General features: G+C 39.9%; 1 protein-coding gene across 5 annotated transcripts in view; it reads left to right on the plus strand.

The window, feature by feature from the left end:
- Positions 1-24,360, plus strand: part of PLXNB2 (plexin B2) — a 253,194-nt gene that overhangs the window by 187,785 nt on the left and 41,049 nt on the right. For all 5 annotated transcript variants that reach the window (XM_033057708.1, XM_033057711.1, XM_033057709.1 and 2 more), the window contains 7 exons: positions 641-743; positions 1,201-1,302; positions 6,759-6,851; positions 8,051-8,132; positions 13,310-13,482; positions 15,653-15,801; positions 18,739-18,847. In XM_033057708.1, the coding sequence (XP_032913599.1) occupies positions 641-743; positions 1,201-1,302; positions 6,759-6,851; positions 8,051-8,132; positions 13,310-13,482; positions 15,653-15,801; positions 18,739-18,847 (811 nt within the window). The remainder of the gene's footprint in view (positions 1-640; positions 744-1,200; positions 1,303-6,758; positions 6,852-8,050; positions 8,133-13,309; positions 13,483-15,652; positions 15,802-18,738; positions 18,848-24,360) is intronic.

Here is a 24,360-nt window from a genome sequence, read left to right on the forward strand (position 1 = left end):
TGTAGCTTGCTCTGTTGGGTAACTGGCACCTGAATTACTCAATCATTTCATAATGAAGCCTTTGGCACTCAGAATTTGCCCAAATCCTTTTTCTTACATTTTAGTAGAGTTTAAAAATGGTTGAAGGGCACCTGGGGAGCCAGCAACATAAAGCATGGAATAGAAATATTCATGGCACACATAATTAGGGCCAGTTCATCATGGTGCCATTTCTGTAGCTGCTAATGTGTCTGCAGGTGAGCAACATGGACATCTGTGTGCCTGCTTGTTCCGTGTAACAACAGTAGTTTGGTGCTTTGGGTTGCAGTGCATTCAAATCGGGCGGGTGCAGGCAGCCCAAACTCTTTGTTCATCCTTATGTATGAAGTCTGAGCAAAATCACTTCCAGTCCTCTCAGGCTTGATCTGAAAGGTTTTGCAAATGCTATGGTTTTCTGATCCTTGCTCAAATACTTATTTAAGGGATAAAATAGCTTTTTGGGATTCTTGAACTGTTCTAATAAAGTTTTGAGCTTAATATAGTAAGCACTCTCTAACAGACTGATTTACCCTCCTTGAATAAATATGGAATTTCATTTATTTTTTTTGTTAGTGGGGGAAAAGCCTGACAATTTGTCATGACTACCATGTTATATTTGTAGATGCTATTCCTGTGCAAGTAATAGATGGAATTGCCAGTGGGACTGGAAGAGACATATCTGTGAAGAGTCCTCTTCAGTACAAGATGTGATTAAACAAAATATGGTAATGTTTAAAAATAAGGTTATCACTTCAGTATTTTGTTTGCTAGATCTCTCATATCAGTTGGTTGAATTAGAGATTTGAAAATTATTCTAAAGTTAACTCCAGAAGAGTAAGGTGGGGGTTTTTTTGTGACAGTGTGGGGGTGGGAATTTAAGGGTGTGATTGAGGCGGGGCAATGAGACTGAATAACTCCTGAAAGGATATTTCTGTGCCTTTTACTATTTTGCTTCAATGGGAGGAACGAGATTTCAAGGCAGGGAGAGATAATCACCCACAGCTTTGACATACGCTGCAGTCATTTTTAGCATGTCTAATTTGAAAGGGTGTAATCAAATCTGTCACTGTATTTTAAGCATGAAGTTCTTCAGTACAATCATTCTATTGTCCAAAGGCCATTGGAGCTTGTTGTGATGAGACTTTTTATTTGTAATAACATATAAAATGTTTCTTTCCCCAGGAAGAAGAATGCCCACAGTTTCTAAACCCTGACCCTTCAATAATACCTATGGAGTACCAAACAACTGTGTATTTTGAGGGAAAACATCTAGATTATTATCAGGTAAGCATAAGCAGATTAATTCAAAGCTAGCTGTCATTTGAATGTCTCTTAAACTGCATCCACACCTCTAAACTAAAGCATTAGTTCATGTGCCTTGGAGATCCTGCTTTTAATTTAAAGAAAGAAAAGAGCTACATGTGTTTGCTATGAGATTGGTTACTGTGGTAGAGTCATCGCCAAAGGAGAATCAGAGCTGGAGAAAATACTCTAACTGCTAAAATGGAGAGGGCATTTTTAAAGCATGTCAGTTGGACCTATTAAAACACTGGACAATTATTTTTAATGTGATGAAATGAGAGGAGATGTAGGAATTGTGAAGCTTGGTGAGTTTTGTTGCTATTGTTCTGGAATGACATCACTCTGTGTGCTTAATTCAGTTTTCACCATTCAGTTTCACAAAATGCACTCAGATGTTTAATGTTTCTTAGTTTGGATAAAACAATCTTTTGCTTTTGTGTGTGTGTTTATGTAACCTTCAAACTAGAAGATCAGGCATTTTCTCACCCATAGCAAAGGCTTCTCTTTCTTAGTACTTGCTTCCAGAAAATAAATTTCAAAGCTTCTAACTCAGATAGACCCTGGGGTTTCAATTGCTTTATAGTCTAGACAATGCATAAATTTTATTGTTAGTTGGATAAAAATGAAGCTTAAAAACCATTTTTAGGTGATAACTTAAGTATTGCTATCAGTTTCTGTTCTTTGTTTCTGTGTTGTCTTTGTGTAAATGTGAATTGATGATAGATGCACTGGGAGTGCATTGATTTCTTTAACTACTGGCCGTCTATCAAGGGAAAGAAGGCTCTTCTTTTTGAGTTTGATTTTTTTTTTCCTTTTTCAAATTGGAGTTCTGTATAGCTTCTAAATTCCTTGTATCACCTTTGCTACTCCTGCCAAGGGATGGAAAAGGGTCAACAGGCCTGAAGAGCAGCAGTGTAAGAAGGCTATTCAGAGAAGTGCAAAAGGCAACCCATAAGCACTCTTTGAAGACCATGATGTGTGTCACTGCTGTAGACATATATGAAAACTGTGCTATAAAAACATATGTTCAAAAATAAGCATTTTTGTTTTAAGATCTCAAAATATATGCAGACAGTAAAATGGTAAATTTGTTCTGTTCTCCAAGATGCCAGAACTGGTCCCTGGTAGGATGTCTGGCTGTCTGCAACATGTGACACACAGCGCCTTTCCTAAACTACAGACATCCTTGCTAAAAATTGAAAAGTATTCTAGATAATATACTCATATTTCTTTTGTTTAACATTGTGAAGAGCTGTTTTTCTGCCCAAGAGGAAAATTGTTTCCTGCTCCCTTGATATAATTGGAAGAACCCTTTTCCTCTCTAGAGAAATTCAGATGCATAATCTAGATGTGCTGAATTTGACTTCTAGTGGGCCCTTGTCCTCCAAGGAGAAACAGCAGCAGGAATGCAAAAACTACTTCATCTAGTTTATTATTCCATGAATAAGCACTTTAATCTTTCTGAACTACTAGTAACAAAAAGGAAATGGAGAAAAGGCCTGCTGGGGTTTTTTAATTCTGTGAGATATCAATTGCATTTAACAAATGCAAAGACACATCATGTGGATTGAATGCTTTGTCATGGGGTAGCAATGTTTAACAATTTGCCTACAGAATGTATTTATTTAACTTGGGAAGGCTTATGAGGAGTTCAGGTCTCTGTAAGAAGTCAAGGTGAATGCATAGTCCCAAAATTGGAATGATGCTTCTGACCAGTGAGTGTCAAATGATGTCAGAGTAATTTTTCTCAGGTGGGAGCCATGTGAAAATGTCACCTCTGTCATGGGATCAGCTCCATATATCCTGGTACAGAGGTGTATTTTTAAGTCAAAACAAGAATGCCTTTAGTGACAGAACTTCAATAGACACACACAGTGACTACAGCTGTATACACAGGCCTTTAATATATGTGATAATATATCTGATAACAGACAAATAAGGCATGAAATAGCTGTAATCATACAGGCACTCATGGCTGTGGGATCATGCTATCTAAAGCAGTAACTTTGATGACTGAAAGTTCATTTGAATTAAGGGCATAATTTACACTCAGCCTTTGGTAAACATTTCGGAGAAAACAGGGTGGCTCAGGAGAAGCCATGGATGGATATTTTGTAGGGGTTGGCCCACAGCCCAAATGCTAAATAGCATTTGGCTTCTCATGTGGAACAATTTTGCCACAGGATATGCTGGGCATTACAGCATCTTTGAAGCTAGCAGTCATGCAGCTATGAGCACGTTTAAAGTCTTTATTGATTTGGACATTGGTATATCCATTTTTCTTCCTATTTTCCTTGCCTAAATTCTTGCTTGAAAAAAGCAAAAAATTAATGTCGTGATGTCACTTTGAACTACTGGTTCTATTATCTTGGTTTAATCTGTGCTTTACTTAAAGGAATGTTGCACACCCAGCCTTGCCATGAGTGACTAAGTGTACTATCCAACCTTGTGCGTGTAAGCATCTTCATTGCCAGGTGGAGATGAACATTGAAGGGCTTGCTTAGTGAGTAGGAGAGGTAAATGGCTTTAAAAACTGCTGTTGCAGAACTATATCAATAATTATTTCTATACTGGAAGTATAGAAACTGTTATACTTCCACTAAGGGTGGAAGTATAAGCTCATACATTTTGTATGCTCCTCTTAACTTGTAAATGCTTAAAGTACAAAGAATAAGTCTCATGATAGGTTCCACTGGAGGGAAATAGCCTAAAAGAGGAGGAGCTGCTGACTGTTCTTCTGTCCCTCCTTCCTCTGAAAGAATTTCAGTCGGAAAGAGAGATAAATCCAAGCTGTTGTCATCCTTCTGGGAACAGCCCCATCCAGGACAGGCAAAGGGAGGGAAGTTTAGTACTGATCAGCCATATTGCATGCAATTTCTGAGAGGCATTCTCCAGCTGAGTCCTTGAAAGATTGGCACAGTAGGAGAGACAGATGTACATCAAGATAACCTTATTAGCCCGCAAAAGATTTTCGTTAAAAGTAATTTCCCATTTGGATTTGTCTTTGTCATGTGTGTCTGATGTGTAACCTACTTCCTAGTGTTTGCTGCACATCTGCACCAAAACTAGTGACTGTGAGCTCTGTTGCCTTCTGCTCAGAAGCCTGGTATAGCGACTCCTGATTTCAATGCACTCCAGGTATCAGCTCTCCTCCTCTCCCAGAGCCTGCTGTTAAGCGTGTGGGAAAGCCTTACACAGGAACACTTTTGAAAAACACACGTTATATTAAAATAGGTGAGGCAAGGAAAACAAGGCAGCACTCCTATTTAAAAATATTGGTAAGGAGATGTTTAAAACTTGGACTATATAGGTGTTTTCTGTAAGGCAGAATGGGCTGTAAATTTTCAGACAAGGCTTCTCAGAGCTCTGCCAGTAGCTTATTTTCTATATGTAGCTTCCTAGAAGGAAGAAGTAAAAGGTTTGTTTTCTTCTATAAAATAACCACCCAGAGTCTGGAGTAAGGTCCTTTATCCGGTTAAAACAAGATGTCCTCCTCAGCCCCAAACCTTTGTGGGCTCATGTCCACTGCAGCCTGGCCACTGTTCTCATCTCCACTGTCACAGTGAAGGTGCAGTAGGAAAGCTTTCCTCTGCATTAATTAGAGAAACTTAGTTCCCAGGAGTTACCTGTGGTTCCAGCATTGAAGAAGTATCTACAAATAAAAAAGTTAAGATGCTCATACACAAGTCATACACAAGTCATACACAAGTCCAGGAGACAATGTACTCAACCTTTGGAGCAGAAAAGAGGAATCGAGTAACTGTGCTGTGTGCACTCCAAGACTCAGATGAGTCTGGTCAAAACAAGGGACTAGTTCTTTACATCCCCAGTGAAGTTCTCAAAAGTTCAGCAAGGCCACTGAGAAGGTCCTGCACCTGGGTCAATGCAGAGTGGGGGTTGAATGGATTGAGAGTAGCCCTGTGGAGAAGGACTTGAGAATGAAACATTAGATGTGAGGTGGCAATGTGCACTTGCAGCCTGAAAAACCAGCAGTATCCTGGGCTGCATCAAAAGAAGTGTGGCCAGCAGGTCAAGGGAGGTGATCTATCTTCCAGTCCACTCTCCTGAAACTTCAACTGGAGTATAGCATCCAGCTCTGGGATTCCCAGTACAAGAAAGATGTGGACCTGTCAGAATGGGTCCAGAGAAGAGACATGGAAAGGATCAGAGAGAGAAGACAAGAGCTGGAGTTCTTCTCCTGTAAAGAAAAACTGACACAGTTGAGGTGGTTCAGCCTGGAGAAGGCTCCTGAGAGAAATTTTTGTGTATTTTCAAAGATGACTAATAAGAAAGATGGGAAGAGACATTTTACCAGGGCCTGTAGGGTCAGAAAAAGGGGCAACACTTTTTAAAGTGAAAGAGGACAGAAAGATAAGGAAGAAATCTTTTGCAATGAGAATGGTGAGAGACTGGAATAGGTTGCCCAAGAAACTTGTTTGTACCCCATCCCTAGAAATGTTCAAGGCCAGGTTGTATGGGGCTTTGAACAACCTGGTCTAGGGAAAGATGTCCCTGCCTATGTGAGGATTGTTGGACTAGATGGTCTTTGAAGATCCCTTCCAACCCAAACCATTTTGTGATTCTGTAAAGGTGAATGCTGTCTTATCCCCAAGTGAGTTGTGATTTCATAAGTCTTTACCAACTTTACTGTCTGAAAATATCCTTGCTACTCACTTCTTTCTAATATTCTTCTGGAAAAGCTGTTTGCATGTCTGTCCTATGGGCAGGAGAATGACCCAGCACAGAAACAATGTCATGGGATGAGGTTCTTAGCCAGCTAAGTTCTTTGCTTAATTACAGAACAGCCAAGCTGAGAGTTTTGTCAGTGCAGTGAAGGTCAGTATGTGCTATGGACTTAAGACAGGAATCAATAGATTTAGGATGTAGAGAGAAGAGAGGGGAAGAAGATGTGTAGGAGGTAGGTTACCCTTAAATTACTGCTGCCATCGAAGACTGTCTATGAAAATACAGCTGGAGTCATGGTAAGGCAGAAGAAAGGCAGCAAGAGCTGAGAAATGTTCATTCCAGTTTCCCATGCAACTCTTGCGGTGATGCTTTGCCCAGAATCCCTACAGAGAAAACCTTTAGGACAGAATTCACACAACTGTTAATAACACATCTGATTTGTGAAGCCATCTGGCATTCACATCTCTTAGCTTTTCCCTGTTGCTCCCTAAAACAGAGTGCTGTATATGATCGTGCTTTCCTTGAATTTCTTGGTGTGCCTACCATGAATGAATGTTGGAGGAGTGCAGCAAAGTCACAGATTGCTCTGGCTCAGCTTCTCACTAGCATTGCTTCAGAAGATGACTGTAACCAGTTAACCTTCTCCATTTGGATTTGATTGCTTCCAGTGCTGAACAGGATATCGCCTGGTGATATTTTACTATGCTTGGTGATGCTATACAAATTCTAAACTGAAATTTTCTTATCCTTAGGGTAAAAAATTTATGGTTGGAAACAGCCAATTTGAATTTGAAGCTTCTGTTGATGAGTCAGAGGAAGGAAAATTTTCATTCGTGAGTAAAGAGGTAATGTGAAAATATTATTCACCTACCAAATATACTCAGTTCTTCTTCTAAACTGTACCAGAAGGCACATGTGTCCAGAATTATACAGGTAATATGTGTTTCCCTTAGCAAAGAAAGTCACTTCTGATGGAGATTCTCCTTTGGCAGTAGCAGTCAAAACCTACAGCTTTGGCTCAGAGCTCCTGAAGTCTCCCCTCAAAGCCCTCAATCTTTCTCCTTGATTCCTCTACCTGTGTAACCGATGGAATTATTCAACTGTCTCTGGAAGAATTTGATACCACTACTGTTTTGTTCTTCACTTTTTATGCAATCTAGTGAAATCATTGAGGGTAAAATGCAAGAATTTCAGTGCTCTCCCTCCCCACATTCCAATTCATTATCTTTCCCATTTTGTGTCTGTAAAAATGGGAATGGTAAGAATGGTAACAATATGCTGCTACTTGGCTACCTAGTAGTTATGCTTCTTTCACTCTTGCATGTTTTACTGAGAAAGGAAATAGTAGTTCAAAAATAGTCTATTCTCTAAGCTCCAAGTTTGACTCACAAATGTTATGCTGACTTTAAACTTTGTGTCTTACAAGCTCACTAACTAGTTTTGAGAATTAATGAGCATTTATGCATCATCTGTGCCTAGCACAAAGCATTTGCTTTGCCAAGCGTCTGTATTTTTATTTGTTCTTCTTGTTTCCCAACAATTGTCAGTGCTGCTCTTTCAGCATGAGCAGAAGCTCATGTCTTGGAGCATGTGAACCTTGTGATTTGGCTGTAAAATGAGGAGGTTGCACTGTAAAAGATGCAAGAGATTTCCCCTCCATGTGGTGCGAGTCTGCTGTGCCCACAGAAGAAATGGGGCCAGATGGTGTGGGAAGGGAGAACTCAGCAGGGTCAGCAGCTACACTTACTGCCTCTGAACAGCACTTTTGCTGCTTTGATACTTATAACCAAATGTAAATTAAATTAATGAAAAGCGAGTATTCAGATATTGCTGTCCCTTGGTACTTGAAAATTCTGATTGTGAAGGATTAGGTTCATTAAAACATTTTTCTATAAATGTATCTACCCAAGATGAAAAAAGGCCATAAGGCTTGGGAGAGTTTTTAAAGCCTTCACAGGTCTGATTATTGAGAATCGTAGAAAATGCATGAAATTAATCTTACCAAATGAAGGTATAAATATCTCTATTATGTCCTCTTTTTTAGTTCTCCTATAGTGCAAATGAGACCCTACAACTGAACTTATCCATAAAGACAGATAAGGTCAACATTGACAGCAAACTGATGGGTAAGTATGGAATATGGGATTAAAGGGAGATTAATTACAGTAAGTAGAAATATATTCCTTCATAATTTGAAGTCTTGATAATGAAAATGTTTGTGTGTTTTACTGGCTTGTGTGAAATAAATCTGACAGATCCAAAGTTATTAATATAAAACTATTGTATTAAACATCTGTGTTGTCAGCAAGTTTGCCAGTGACACCAAGCTGCGTGGTGCAGCTGACATGCTGGAGAGGAGGGATGGCATCCAGAGGGACTTCAATGGGATGGTGGGCCTGTGCGAACCTCATGAGGATCAACAAGGCCAGGTGCAGGGTTCTGCAAACACAAATACAAGCTGGAATGTGAAGGGATTGAGAGCAGTCCTACAGGATGTGAAAAGCTGGACCCAGTACCCTTTGTGGTTGCAGCCCAGAAAGCCAGTTATACCCTGGGCTGGATCAAAAGCAGCCTGGCCAGCAGGGCGAGGGAGAGGATTCTCTCCCTCTGCTCCACTCTCATGACATCCCGTCTGGAGTGCTGCACCCAGCTCTGTGCTGGCCACATAAGCAGGACATGGACCAGTACAGAGTAGGAAGGGCCACAAAGATTATCAGAGGGCTGGAACACCTCTCCTGTGAGGAAAGGCTGAGAGAGTTGATGTTGTTCAGCCTGGAGAAGAGAAGGTTCCAGGGAGACCTTATTGCAATTTTTCAGTACTAAAAGGTCACTTAGAAAAAGGATAAGGACAAACTTTTTTGCAGGGATCGTTGCGATAGAACAAGCAGTAATGGTTTTACACTGAAAGAGGGTAGATTTAGACTAGATATAAGGAAGAAGTTTTTCGACAGAGAGGCTGGTGAAACACTGGCACAGGTTGCTGTGCTCATTTCATCTGGGGTAGAGTTAATTTTCTTCACAGTGGCTAAAAAGGGCTGTGTTGTGGATACCAGAGAGATGGTAGATGCCCCATGCCTGGAAACATTGAGGTTCAGGCTGGATGGGCCTCTGTGCAGAATCACAGAATCACAGAATATCCTGTTGGAAGGGACCCACGAGGATCATCAAGTCCAGCTTCTGGCTGTACACAGGACAATCTCAAAAATCACTTGATCTAGTTGAAGATATCCCTGCTAATTGCAGAGATTTGGACTAGGTGACCTTTAAAGGTCTCTTCCAACCCAAAGTATTCTGATTTTATGTTTCTATAAATTTTGACACTGCTTTTGCTCTGAAATGCTCCTAACAGCAAAACTTCCCAGTTCATACTTAAGTATAAAAATTAAATACTTAAGTATTTTGATTTTTTTTTCTTTCAATGATCTTTTCCTTTCCTCAATGAACTTTCCTCATCAAACAGCAGAAAGAGGATCCTTGTCACAGCCATTCTTATGGACTTCATCTGAAATCTCATCTCTTACCTATGTCTCAGTTCAGACAGGTTCTGCAGTCCCTACGTCAGCTGGCAATCAAGAAAACACAGAAACATTCAGTGTGTTTCCAACTCATTATTCTATTCATTTATTTCTATTAAAAAATAAATTTAAAATTATAGCACAGGGACTTGATCTCTGATAAAAATCTCTTTATGAATATAAATTTCTTTTCAACATGCAATAATTAAGCAATTATGTCTGTAAGTCTAGTCTTGAGCTGTGGTAAGAAAGCTCCTTTAAAATTAATGGAGCTGTATCTAGGAGCTGGGCCCTACCTTACACATTTTTGGACTGATATTTCAGGAATAATATTGCAAAAACTGTGAGGCAACCTTCTCGTTACTTGCATGATGAGTCAACATCAAGAAATGCTAGTACCCCAAGTAATTTCCTCTGCAGAATAAATCTTCAGACCATATTTTCCCAACTGTACAGTATTTAAATTTATTCCTTTTCATATTGGCAGCATGAACTATGTTTTTAGAAGATTTTCTTTATGGTTCTGTGTGCAGTGTTAAAAGACTTAAAAGAGAACCTGGCATGAATGTTACAGGGAGGTCATATTACAATCTCACACTGTCTTAATTTGCATTCCAGAGGCTGTCATGTTTTAAAATGCAGAATTTTGACCAAATATTCCCAAGATCTTCTTTCCAAGTCAGGAAAAATCATTAAAATCAAAACAAAACAAAAAAGTAGCTAGATTATTAAAGAAATATTATCATTCAAATTGAAATAGAGAACACTTCCAAGAGGGGAATTGAAAAGTTATCAACAGATGTCTCTTTTTTAGTGTAAAAGGGGTCTTTTAAAATCCAAATTCTTTCTCAATTTCAGACTCCCTTGCCATATGAAATCCAGAGCATTATGTGTTTTTATGCATCTTGAAAAGAATTGGCTTTGGGTACGTGGCTGCTGCTGAGAAGCACCTTTGAACCTGCCAGTGAAAGAACTCTTTGTATGACACTTAGTGAATACTAAGTTATGATAGCATTTTTACATCTCGAGCCATCAGGGGTTCTGAACAGTGTGAAATCCAATATATCCCTTTTATCCTTTGTCCTTTTTATCGATGATATCACAGCTGGTATCTCAAGGTGGTGGATAAGAGTCTGAATCTAATGAGTAGCTTGCTGCTGGTACATATAATGAGCTGATCAGTGAACAAGGGGAGTGGTTAATGCTTTAAGGCCATGGCTTTCTTCATTGCATTTATGCAACTGGATGTGACACAGCAGTGCTGACATTGTTTACTGAGGTTTGGAATAAGAATCCCTGTCCAGCCAATGAAGAATACTGAGGTAATTCAGTAAACACATTCCTGGTCATCTGGGTGGGAAATGCGAGGTTTAGGAAGCCAAGGGGAAGATTTTCTCAACAATATTTGCTGTTTAAGTGTCTGTGGAGTGGCAGTCTTTCAGAGTGCTGGAATAGGAAAGCAAACTGGTTCCTATGAAAGTGATTCACAGCGAGGAAACATTTCCTTGCCCCTGTCCACAAAGCAAACACCAGCATATATGGGCTGTCAGTCTGGTGCTTTTCCCCAGCACTATGCCTACATCCGACATACGGAGGGGATAACTGACACACAAACTGCAGGAAATATTACTTGGTTTATGTTTGTTGCTCAGTGCCTTCCATATTAATGTACTCAGTTTATGAAGCAAATGATGCTACTCCTGCTTTGTGCTCATCGATTCCTTAGAAGTTCAAGATAGAGATTGAATCAAATGGATGCTCTTTCTCATTGATTAATTTTTACAAATGCCAAAGTCCCTCAGTTTTGCATGCACCTTCAGCTGATTTTGTACTTGCAAAAGCTAATTGAAATCAAGTGGATATGCTGACTAGAGGTAAGAAAGAGTTAAAATAAGGCTTCAACATTGCATTAACTCTTCATTGTAAGGAAAAGGGAAAAAACAGTTATTATCTTAAAGCTGTGAAACTGAATTAGCCGTAAAACTGAATACTGAGGGATTTAAACATACAGCATTTAGAGAAAAACTGCCTGTATGGGATTATATGTTCTCCTGCAAGTGGCAGAGGCTAGACAAGATTTGGGCATCTGCAATATTATTCATGCTTAGCAGGGGAATAAGGCCACTGCTGAAAAAAGAATGGAAAACAAGCATTCTCATTTTACTTTTTCATTACACTAGAAATCTGACATGGTAGTCTCTTGGAACTAGATTTCAAAAGCTACTATTGCTGCTGTTATCTAGAAAGATACCAAGTGTATTGAAATGTTGCTCACTAGAGGGTGGTTTTGCCAGTGTCCTTTGTAGAGTCTTGCTCCTCTGAGAGTAAAAGCTTATTTTAAATAGACGTTTTTAATGGCCTTTACTATATGCATCTCAAAAGGATTTACTTTTGTCCACATCTGTTTACTTTCCTTTATTTCCTGCATCTGTAAGTATGAACCTTGTTTGAAAAAAATCCAGTGTCACTAAGGCTACTGTTTCTTGAGACTTAATGAAGGGAAGGGGAAGATATTGAGTATATCTTGTATACCCCATTCCCATCTGTAAGCGCATTTAACTCTTGAAAGAGCACAGGAGGAAACCTAAAAAGCTTTCTGCTGTTCTGGTAAGTTAAGTTGATTTACAAGACTCAAAAAGTGCCAGAGCCTCAGTGGCAGAGGATAAGAGGCTGTGTAGCCAGAAATACAGCACAGCAAAGAGTAGACAGAAGCAGGGAAAAGAAAGAGCAGAAAAGCAGGCAGCTAGATGTTTTCCTCTTTACAATAATCATCTTACTTGCCCAGGGAGGCACAGCACTCACAGGGGAATCTGGGCAACGCACATACTTTCCCTAGAGAAATGTGTGGCATCTCTTCAGTCTGTTTTCTTCTGGGCTTCTTCTCAAGTGCATCTCCATTTATTTTTTTTTTGCAAGCCCAGGCTCTCCTTATGGTGTTGAACCACCAAGATATGTCTCAAGGCTTTACATCTATTTGGGAAAATTACTTTTATCCAGTGACTGTGCATCATGCTAGAGATTGATGGGGGCCAAAACAAGCTTAGTGTCTGGATATGTTGGTCTCTCTTTCATCAGTAAGAGAGGTATGATTATCAGACTTGATTTCTTGGCTCAGAAAAGCCGGAACTAAGCCCCACTACAGAAGGAAGAAGGTGTACATCAGGATAACAGTTCTAGACAAAAGGGAAAATAAAAGCAAGAAAACTGAAAAGAATGAAGAAACACAGAGGAATTAACTAAAAACAAAGGTTAACATTTTATTAAGTGTTAACTTTCTATTTGGTTCAGGCATGAGTGATGATTATGGAAAGTCCCAAATGTCATGGAAACAGCCTACAAAGGCAGCTCTCTTCCTTTAATTCTACAACTGGCAGAGGTCCCATGCCAGCTGATGTCCACCCCTACTGACACCCATGCAGAGTCTATACCTCCCATATCTGACTCGGGATGCTCCAGAAGGACCTGATTTTTTATTTAATCTTTAAGCAGTTGTATGTGTTATTGAGGTTAGTCAAAGGACTTTGTACTTGAATGTTTTGAGAGTGCCTGAGTGACAAAAATATATTTGCAGAGTAGTCATACTCTGCACATGGATAAATGTCAGGTTTTTCCATAGAGGAAAAATAAAATTTTCTCTCAGCATCATTCAGGGTTAAGTACAGACTGTACATATTACTCACGCAACTCCACTGAACTTTATACAGAGGGTTGGTTTTCCTTCCTAAAGGACACTGAATATCCTGGAAACAGAGAGAAATGTCTAAATATGTTTACTGTTCATCTTTCAGTGACTCTGTACAACTGCTCCTATGGACGAAGTGACTGCAGCTTGTGCCTTGCTGCCCGGCCTGAATACAAGTGTGTGTGGTGTGAAGAGGATGGCAAGCCCAGCAAGTGTGTTTATGAAAAACTCTGTCACACTGCCCCCACCGACACGTGTCCTCCTCCAGAAATCACTCGCGTAAGATTGCTTTTTTCCTCTCCCTACCACTGTAATATTTTTCAGGAGAAAGCAACCAAGCAAGTTCATACTGAAAGGCAGGTTGTTTTTTTTCCTGGGGTGTTAAGTAAGCTTCTGAAATAGCTGAAAGGAAATAATGTTAGTAGTGATGTGTGTGAGAGATTTGTAAAGATTCAAAATAAGAGACTGAATGGAGTCTTTGAGCCTCCTTGTTTTTCAAGCCTTGTGCTCGCTGTATCGGAAGCCAGGGTAGCAGTGCATGCTTTAAACATAGCATTTGATTGCACTGATGCATTCTTACATGAATTTTTTTTTCTCATGAAGTCCTTTCTACCTGTAATGAGTCTGTAAGATAAGTTCACTGTTCCCTGGAACTACAAGTGTGGAACAGGTTCATTTACAGGCTTCAAGCTAGACTTTTAAATAGCATTTAATAAGGGACCAGACTGTTCCTGCATCACAGAATGTCTTCCAGGTGTCAGTGACATTTTTCAGTCCACACTAGCATCAAACCCAAGGCTGTAGGAACTGAATGTAAGAAGTCAGAGAGGCCAAATGTGCACCTGACTTACTCTGCAGTTGGGACACTCACTCAGGGAAGACTGTTGTCCATGTTGGGGGATCAGCAGGCAAAGAAAGCGGTTAATCCACGTCCTTCTCAGAAACAAGCCAAATGCTGCTTTTATGGGCATCATTTTTGAGAAAAGAGTGGTACATGCTTCCACTGGGCAAATCTACATTGCTACAGCAGCGGTGTCGCTACTTTGAAACTCAGACACACTGTTTGATGAGAACACATCCCAAATCATCACAAAATGTGGTAACTGTGTGACAGAGGTTGAGAGTTGTAACAGGGATGTTTCACCCAGTAGGAGCTGTGTCTGAATCCTGTGGCTCAAACTGGTAGAGGCACTGCATTCCTGGAGACTGAGCAGTTAGAGGTACAGTGTGCCTACTGGCAGACCTGCAGTACACTGGGGAAAGTTGGCCATGAGGGTAAATCTATGGCTGTTAAACAGCTGGAGTCTGCCAAGGAAAGTAAATACCCTAGGAGCTCGACAGAATGTGTGGAGAAGAATACTTGTGTAATATCTGTGCCCAGGTAAACATGATTTGAGAAAAAAGGAAAAGGAAAATTAAGAAAAAAAAGTGTTTTCACCTGGAATACTATTTCTTACTGTTTACATTCTTCATTATTGTGGATTTAAAAAAAAAAAAAGATAGTAAAATATATTAGGTCCTCAGATCTTAAATTAGCCTTAGATATAAACATATTATTTGAAAACAGCTAGCCAAACAGTTGAGTAATTTTTCAGCTAGTTTGTTTATGGGTTGAGTGCAAATGGACAGCCAGTGGGCTAGGCAGCCAGCAGAGGCAGCCACGTTGCTGTGCTCAGGCTTGCTTAGACCTGAGAGACTGACTGTGATGGAGCAGGCATTGAAATGCAACCTCACTCTTCTTGATGGCAAACTTTCAGCCCTCCAAAGCTGAAGACCTGAAAAGGTCTTGATGGAAATTCTCCAAGCATTATGTAGGAAAGCAGGTTAGCCTCCCAACAAATATTCTGAATTGAGGTGCCTGTTAGGGCCATATTTCAGTCTGAGCAGTCCACTGCAACTGCACAATCTTCTCTGTCCTCCTTTTACTTGCAAATTACTCGATTAACATCAGCCCATGCTGCAGCACCCTACCATGATGAGATGCAGTAAAGAAAATCAAGGGACTGGAGGAACTTTTGAAGATACTATGTGGGGCAGCACTGTATGTTAGGAGCACTGCTGTGAACCTAAAGGATAAAATCACAACAACAAAATGCTGGAAAAGCTCTGTGGAAGGATTGTGAGAGGAGTGAAATCCATTAGCTTTTCAAAATCACAGTACTTCTATGGAGGAAGCAAACTTAACCAAATAATACCAGGCAAGAGTTTTGTACCTAACAGTCTGCCAGAGGAGACATTAAATCTTCAGCTGTTGAATACCAGTTCTGAGCTAACAGATGATTAATTAACATTAAAACGTTGCATAGCATGTTTTTTTGTTTGTCCTACAAGAAACATCTGCATTTCAAATGTTGGTAAGTCAAAGTAGCTTTAAATAATATAGAAGAGCAACACAGTCACTGCAGTATTTAATTTTGATTTTTTTCTTCTGTCCCTTATGCAAACACAGATTGAGCCAAAAACTGGACCACGAAGTGGGGGAATTCTTTTGACCATAATGGGATCTAATTTGGGAATAAAGGCAGAAGATGTAAAAAGTATAACAGTGGCAGACAAGGAATGTCTTTTTAAAGAGGAGTTCTACTCTGTTTCCACAAGGTAATTGATGGATGCTTTTCACAAGATTTTAGAACAAAAAAAAATGAACCTCTGTGCATTTTCAAGAAGAAATGATCTTTATGCGGTTACTAAAGGTTACTATTTGAAGAAAGAACTATTTCTATGATATACCTGCAATACTTCATAGTAACATGTCTGACTCTATTTAAAATTGCTATAGACTGTAATACAGCAACAAATTTGCAATGGTGTACTACCATCCTGCTTGTGATGGAAGTTTTTTTCCTTACTTGATTGAAAAGCTTTCATAAACTATTACTGCACATATATCAAATCTATTGTTTTTAAGTTTAAGGCATTCTATATGTGCATCTAGTTATTAAAACTTTGCTAAATCTGAACCATGGTGAAGCCAAGCATACAAGATTTATGGGAAAGTAGGCAAAACAAGAGGAAGCTTAAGTCTGTTTAGTCCAGCCACAGTTTCTTGCCTGGGGACAGGGAGGGAGCCCAGAGCTTAGGTTTAGCTGTAGATGACTAAGTTTCATCTCAAAGCCAACAAGTCCATGGATGTTGAATTGCCTAAGCAGGTTGGTAGATGTTTTGCAGATTACTTGTCACCTTCTTAAGCAGTGCCAAAATTTAAAGCAGAATACCTAAATTCTTCTAGGTAGGTATCTAGTTGTTTACTACAGATTATATCAATTTTCTAATTTCAAGAGGGAAATACCCTTTCGATATTAGCTGATGAAAAGCATAGCAGGAAGGCTCAGTAGTAATATTAAGAGTAATTATATATTTGAGGCAGTGTGATTTTTCTTTCATTTACTTTTGAAATCTGCAATTGAAACCTTGGCTGTCTTTCCCTTCCTACAATTTAAAGTGTAACACAACAACTTTTTGCTATTTCTGTGGCATGTTTTGAAAGTGACTTTGAAGATATCTAAGTGATTTTTTTTAGCTTTTGAAAAATATTTAACTTTAGTCAATGTGTAGATCAGGCATTTAGAAGCTTCCCAGGCCTGAAGGAACTGAAGAAGGTAAAGAATAGCTGTTTATTTCTTACTGCTTCCCAATTTTATTGCCATCACTCCTGCATTTACATGTACTTCCAATCAGTCATCTTTCCCCATTCCCTATTTTCACTGTTTGCAAAAGCTGCACTGAATCGCAATGTAGCCTTACAAGAATTTCCCCATCCTCTTGGCTTTTTCTAAAGCTTTTTGATATTTTTAAATACATGGAAGGGAGCCAGAACTGGAGATCACTGGTGCCTTGTATCATAGCAACATTACTGGTTTCCTAAGTTCTGGCAGTGCAGTAATGGGTGAGAACAAATGCAACTTACATCATGTAATTTATCAACAAATTAGTGGGTTTTGAAGGACATTCCCAACTAGGAAGCCTTAAAAAAAGAAGTTGTCAAAAATCTTCAAATAGGTATCTTTAATTTTCTGTATTTGTCTTCCTCTGTTCTTTTGTTTTATTATTACCCTTTTCATATAAGATCAAATTTAAAAATAATAAAAGGTGCCTTGTCTTGCTCCCCTGTCCTTCTGCAGTTAAAAACTGGTCTTTTTAGGAGACAGTGGCTCCCATGCACAGCAAGATTTAAGACACTTAAGGGTGCTTTCTGGCTCTGCGGTGATTTAATTGTTGGCCTTGGAGAAGTCATTCTTTGTAGTTTTCCATTAGTAATGTGGGGGAAGGGAGGCAATGCCAGCGCTGTGGAGGGGAGGGAACTTTTCCAATTAAAATCCTCGCTCCAATGTTTCCCCCACACCCCCCGGCCCTGGCCCCCGACTGCTTTCCCTAGCTTGACATATGGTAAAAATTCCTCCAAAGGCACCGTTTCCTGTTTCTGCCTGACATGAAGATACAACTTCCAAGAATACAGTAGAGAGATGATGAGGAACAGGCTCAGGCAGCCATACACATGCCAGGACATGCAAGAATTCAGAGAATTTTGTCCATTTGCCAGTACCCAGGAAAAAAAGTCTGGAGTGATCTGCAGAGGGCCTTGACAATCCTTTTATTATAAGTCCCAATTTAAGTACATTATACCCAGGAATTTGGAGTCGTTGAGGGTTTTTTTGCTGCTTTGGGTTTCTTTAAGCAGTCATGCACTGCTTAAGGAAGAATAGTAATAATCCTGGAGGGAAAGAGTGACAGAAATGAGCAGGGATCCTCAGGGTGTGGCCTATATGAAACTGTCTGAGCAGGCTGCGGGCACTATATACCTCCTTATCTAACTGTATTATCAGCTCTCCATTAACCATTTGTCCCAGTTTTCAAGTGTGTCGAATCCTTATTGCCTTTTCATGCTTCCATTCTGTGGTTTACCTGTCTGAAATAAAAATTTAAACATGCTAGCTGTCACTCAGCAGCAGTGTTAGTTCTAAGGCAGCATTTCCTTGACCTCTGATTTTTTTATGTATTATCTGTGAATTTCTTTTCAGAGAACAATAATTCTGAAGGGATTTTGATAGTAGGTGTGAAAAGGCAGTAGTTTGAAGCTGAAAGGTAGCAATATGCACAACAAAAAATTATCAGCAGTAAAAACACAAACACAAAATTTTAAGATAGCTGGTGGTCGGATGTTTGCATCAAGGAGGTGGGGGAATCCTTTGTGTGTTTGGGGTTTGGGGTTTGGGGTTTTTCAACATCACTGTAAATATTGTGTTGGGTTGTAGAAGTTCAGCTGACTGAATTTGAGTCTTCTGGAGAAGGCAGTTCTACTAAAGTAGCTGTGTACAGTGCTGGGTACAGGGCTCAGGGTTTTACCAAAACCTTTAGAAAGACAAGCAGACTATTCTTGGTTGGTTTTTCTGGGAATCTGAGGCAGTGCTGGATTACATAGTATGGGATAAAGCAAAGTTGGTGCTCTTGCTGGCAGTGTGTGGGGTAGCTCACATACATTGCACTGGTATTGCAGCTGTCACTTCTACCAGATAAGCTTACATTCTTTCTTTTTAGGATTGTGTGTCAAGTTGGACCAATGAATGAACTACAACAAGGTCAAATTGAAGTGAACATCAATGGAAAATTTGGTAAATCACCAAGTGAAGTTTTGTTTACATACCAGGTAATTACAGTTTTTTCAGAGACCTGTTTTATACTTTGTGTATGACATAAAATTTAGCACAGAATTGGTTGTGTTTGTCTTACTGTTTCATCAATAGCACCATCATTGAAAAATATTAGAAAACAATTCCGGTATTTCTATATACAAAAGGTGTACCAAAAATCAATTCTGATCAATAGACTGAGAGTCTCAAAATAAGATGATGTTGTTTGCCATCCAAGTTAAAAAGATGTGGTAAAAAAGCAACTGGAATAACCTTATTCACAAGTGACATAATATCTCTTAAGTATCACTATTAAATAAAAAAGTCAGCACTGCAAAAGAATTAGGTATTCTCTAGACACATGGTGCACTATTTTAATCACGATATTTAGTCTAGGCAATTTTCTTAATTAGAAGAATGGATGCAGAGCAGCTGAAGAATAAGTAATGAAGGTACGTTAATTTCTTTAATAATTTCTTTCATTCAAAAGTATGACATGCAGAGCCACAGATAGCGTGATGTGTGTTAATATTACTTACGTGCTTTGTTTTCTGTGTGACTGTGAAAGAGAATTTCATTTCTGTGTTAATTGCTTTGCTCTAAACGTGGCCCTAGCTTATAGCTGGTGTAGCCTGTGGTTTTTCAGCAAGTAGCTTTATCTGTATTTATGAGGTCTTCAAATTTTGTAAGATCGTGTGATAGTTGAGAGGTTTAAATAATACCAGTCCCCATACTGATGCTTAAAATTACACCTATGAACTATAAAACTATAAAACATAACTTGTGTTAGGCTTTTATCTTCTCCCTTACTTAAACTTCTGTCTCATTAATTCTTGATGTCTTGTGAGAAATAAAGGAAAGGAGCCAGCAGTAAGCAGTGGAATAAGTCAAGAATGACATTTAACTGAAAAGAAGATATTCATGTTTTCACGAAACAGGCTAGAAGTGGGTTTTCTAAAATTTCCAAGCAAATACCTCTTCTATCAAAAAAAAAAAAAACTGCTGCAAAAGAATGTTTTTGCTTGAATATGTCATCTGTTCCTTTGTGGAAATGTAGGTTATGATCTTAACCAGGGAACAGTGATATAATATCCCATGCATGTTTGTGGCTCTAAGACAGAGACTATGACAGTAAGACCTACATGAGATTTTGACATTAATCTATTGGATATGTTCTGCACCAGTTCTCCTATTCTTCTGTGTATAAACATTTTCCCATTATTTTCATGGAAAGTACATGAAGTTGTTATGGACTGGGTTGAAATGATACCTGAACCATGTAGGCTTTGAAGCCTGTCTTTGGACTTGTTTTGGTGTGATTGCCTGCTCAGGCCACCTGAGAGGAACCTAAAGAGTCACTGCTTTTGGCCACTTCAGGGAGAGATTTTTAATTGCCTATCAATGAGGTGCTAGGAGAAGTAGCTGTGCACGAGCATCAGCTAGTTGGATGTTTTCCTGCAAGTCCAAGACTCTCTGTGTGTCAGTCTCTGCCTGCATTGAGGTTACTGAAAAATCAGATGCCTAAGCCAACTGCTGATAAGGACCATTTTATTTACTGCAAAAAATCTTTCCATGTGGACCCTATTTACAATATGGAAAGCATTGACAAGTAATACAATTCACACCTTAAAACTGGTGATATTAGTTTCTAGTTTCACTTCTCATAATTCCATAAGAAAATGAAGCCAACTTGGACTGTAGTAGGACTGAAGTCAGTGTAGGGTGCCACACTGATGCGCACCTCTATAAGTGTGACAGAAATGCTTTGGCATGAGAACAATCAGAGCAGACAGTTGCATCAGTTAATGTTGGCTTAAAAGCTGCAATCTTGTTCCAGTGCTTTTTTCAGACAGTTCTTTGGTGACTTCTTTCAGCAGACATGCAAAATCCGTGCTTTGTGTAAAACCTCTCCTACTCAGTATATACAAAGGAAAGAAAATATATCTTCTTTCCAAGTGCCCTCCTAAAATAGATTTTCTCTTATGTATTTCCCTGTTTCTTTGGCTCATGGAATGGCTACCCTTCTGCTGGTAACTACTACTGTTTTTACTGTGAGTTCTGGCCACTTGAAGCAGAATAGCTTCATCTTTAACAGTGACTGTTCGTAATGCAGTGTGTGGCAGAAGTGCACAAGGAGACACTGGAGATGTTCATCCTGATGTGTCTGTGTACACAGAGGTATCACCATACACCCCACTGTCTCAGCCTTGTGCATGTGATTAGTATCTACCACCAAAAACACTTACCAAGTAGATTGGGTATAAGAAAGAATTTTTCATATGATGAGAGTGGTGAGTCACTATAAGAAGTTGCCCAGAAAAGCTGTACCTCCCCCATTTACTGGAACTGTTAAGCCAGGTTGGATCAGGATTTGAGCAACCTGGTCTAGGGAAAGGTATCCTATTCATGGCAGGGGTGTAGGAGACTAGGTGAGCATTGAAGGTACCTTCCATCCAAACCATTCAGTGATTCTATAAATAGTACTATGTTTTACTCTTGTTGATACCCAGTCTGAACAGTGTGATTTATTTCTAAAGGTGAATTGATGAGAATCAATAGTCAGAACAACTTGGGGCTCAGACTCATGCTTCTTTCCTGTCTGCCAGCACAGAGCATTTCAGAACTGACAAATGCGCAAGACCTTCATGAAATGGGTCAAAAATCCAGTTAAAAGGGAAGCCATGGTTTCAATTTAAAATTATTTCTGAACAAAAATGCCTTGGTCTGTGAGTGTCTGTGCTGTACAGTAAATACCTATATTCGCTGCAAAACAGGAGAAGAAAGCTTTATGTCTCCCTACCCATCACAATTTCTCTATCCAGCCTGAGTTCAGTTCAAGTACAGCCTCAGTGAAATTAAATTCTGATAACCCAGTCATCCTCTGCTGACATTTCTGTTATTTCACTATAAGCAGGCTCAGGCAATAACCATTCTCCTGTTTAGTGACATAGAAATAAACTTATGCTAAATTTTCGTATCCAGCTATGCAGTACATCTGGAGCACTGACAGCTTGGCTGGTCTCTGAGCAGGTGGAACAGCAACATGGCTAAAGGCCAGTCCTGCTTTTTCATTTGTTGTTAACTTTATCTGATTTGCTTGTTACTATGGCAGTGAGAAGCAGTCTCAAAGGAAGGAGTTATGCTTTTCCAAGGTGTAAGGCTCAGATTTGCTGATCCCATACAAGTACTGATTTTTTTTCTCAGAACACCTCTTCTTTAGACTCAAGGCACCAGGACAAGAGCTTGCAGCTGGTTTTGGCATCTCCAGCATTTCTTTGTTGGAACAATTTTGTGAAGTTTAGGCTAAAATGACTGTATGTTTTCAGAAAGCTCAAATAAATCTAAGATGGTGAAATTAGAGGTAGAACTCTGCAAAGTGTAACACGCTTCGAGGTGCTGAAGGCAGTTTAGGAACTGGCTTGGAAAAAATGACTTCTTGAAAACCAGGATGTCTGTTTACCTAAATGAGCTGAATAACCAAAAGAATGAAGAAAGGAGGACAAATTAGAGCCTGACCTGAAAACAAGCATGAACATCACTATTCACCATACTGGAAGTTTGAATGTGAAACAAACAACATAGTTACATTTAACAGGATGCACTCTTCCACCTTAATCTACTCCCAAACTCGCCTGTTTCCTCTTACCTGCATCCATCCTCTGCTTTGGTTTCTGATGTTTGAAGCAATTGCACTGGGAGCTCTCACCAGATCAGTGCCTCGAGCTTCCAGGGGGGGTTTCAGCTCACTCCTTGATCTTTCTCCCTGAGTTGTTTTCTCAATACATTCATTTTACACTGTAGCTGGGGGCTTTGGGTGGGGTTTTTTTGTGGGGAAAATTACATGCTTGTTGCCACTATGATTGATGGTGATAAACCACACATCCACAGAAGTCTGGAATTGCTTCCAGAGGTTCTTATTTTATTCTGAAGTCCTGCAGTACATATTGTTTGTGTGTCGGTCCACACGGGGACTCCTGGATAGCTGAGAGTTTTAGTGAAGTTGGCTCTTATTCACGTGGATATTACCAGTCTTAACTCTCTGTCATCTCATCATGCATTTAAATTCATGTCCCACCACCCAGTATTCATGATTCTGCTTGAGATTTGCCAGTAAACACTGGATGTATGATAGTGCAGACTTTCCAGTCATGCATGCTTCCATTTCTCTATCAAACTTATCAGAAAAGATCTGTGGTCTTTTCAGAAAATCATGTGGTGTCTGCCTCATGATAAAAAGATGCTGCTTTCAGTCCAATGAATAAGTTGTTTAACACACCAGCCCTTTGCTGAAGTGTCCCATCCACAGCAGCTAACACACAATGCACACTGCCAGGTAAATGCTCTGCCTGGGCACCTGGAGTGCTGGGAAGCATTGGACCAACTTACATAGTTTGGACAAAGCAGCCCCAGAAAAGCAGGACTCAGCTCATCTCTCTGCTGTTGCAGAAACCCAGGAAATGACTTGTGTTATGGATGCTGTGACAAGGTGAGCCAGTGGGTCAGGTCAGCCACTGTGGTGAACACTAGGCTGCCAAGAATGCAGAGTGGAAATTCTCTGGCTGAGTATCCTGTGAGTGGGTGGCTTGTCTGAAGAAACAAGAAACAGGCTCCCTTGGGTTTGAAAAAAGAGGGAAGTTGATGGGAAAAGAAAGATCCTAGTGGCTTGAGTTCCCCATTCAGAGGTTTAATTTAGCTCCTGTGGTTACCTTTATAGTCCGTGAAATGACATTTTGACCTCCAAGAAGCTGGCTGGTGTCTACAGCACTTCATGGGCTATGCCTTTTATTTTTGTGTGCATAATATGCAAGAGTTGGCAGAATAATTTGGCTTTCAGTGTGAGGCAGATAATTTTGGTAAAAAATTACTTCTTCAAGAGCCAGAACTTACTGCAGCTGGAACCAGGAGGAGGAGAGGGAAGAGTTACTTGTGAAGGAAAGATGGATGCAATAAAGGCAAAGCAACAACATGGCCTGTACATTTGTGAAAATCTTATCCACATCTGTGTGCTGTTATCAGATCTTGCTTTGTGGAAGCACAAGGGCCCATTCCTACTTGTGAAGAAGTGCACTTGCATCAAAGGCAAACCCCCAAATGGAAGTCAGTGCCTACAGGAGCCAACAGAAGGGAGCTTAGGTGGCTTTGCCATTTGCTGCCCATCGTGTCCGTTTGAACACCTCCATCTGCTGCTGGCTTCCCCTTGTGCTGCAGCTGGCATCTCTCAGCATCACAGGGACATACTCTGACACCATCCTCTTTTTCCCTTCCCAGTTGTCTCTCTGCTTGTGATCTGGCACAGTTGTGTTTTTCCAGAATCCCCCTCTGAAGCATAGACTTCATGCCAAAGTTTCTGTGCATCTCTGTTAGGCTCCCCTCCTCTGTTGCTATCCAACTCTTCTTGAATTTTCGGCCCCTCTTTTGATCCACCAGTAACCTCCTTGGTGGTTCATTGTTTCTCTCTTTGATTTTCTGCATTAGTGAAGGGATAAAGGGCAATCAGTTTTATCTCAGTGGTGTGGCTCATGAGCTAGAA

Source organism: Catharus ustulatus, chromosome 4 (genome assembly GCF_009819885.2).
Source record: "Catharus ustulatus isolate bCatUst1 chromosome 4, bCatUst1.pri.v2, whole genome shotgun sequence".
Taxonomy (NCBI): domain Eukaryota; kingdom Metazoa; phylum Chordata; class Aves; order Passeriformes; family Turdidae; genus Catharus; species Catharus ustulatus.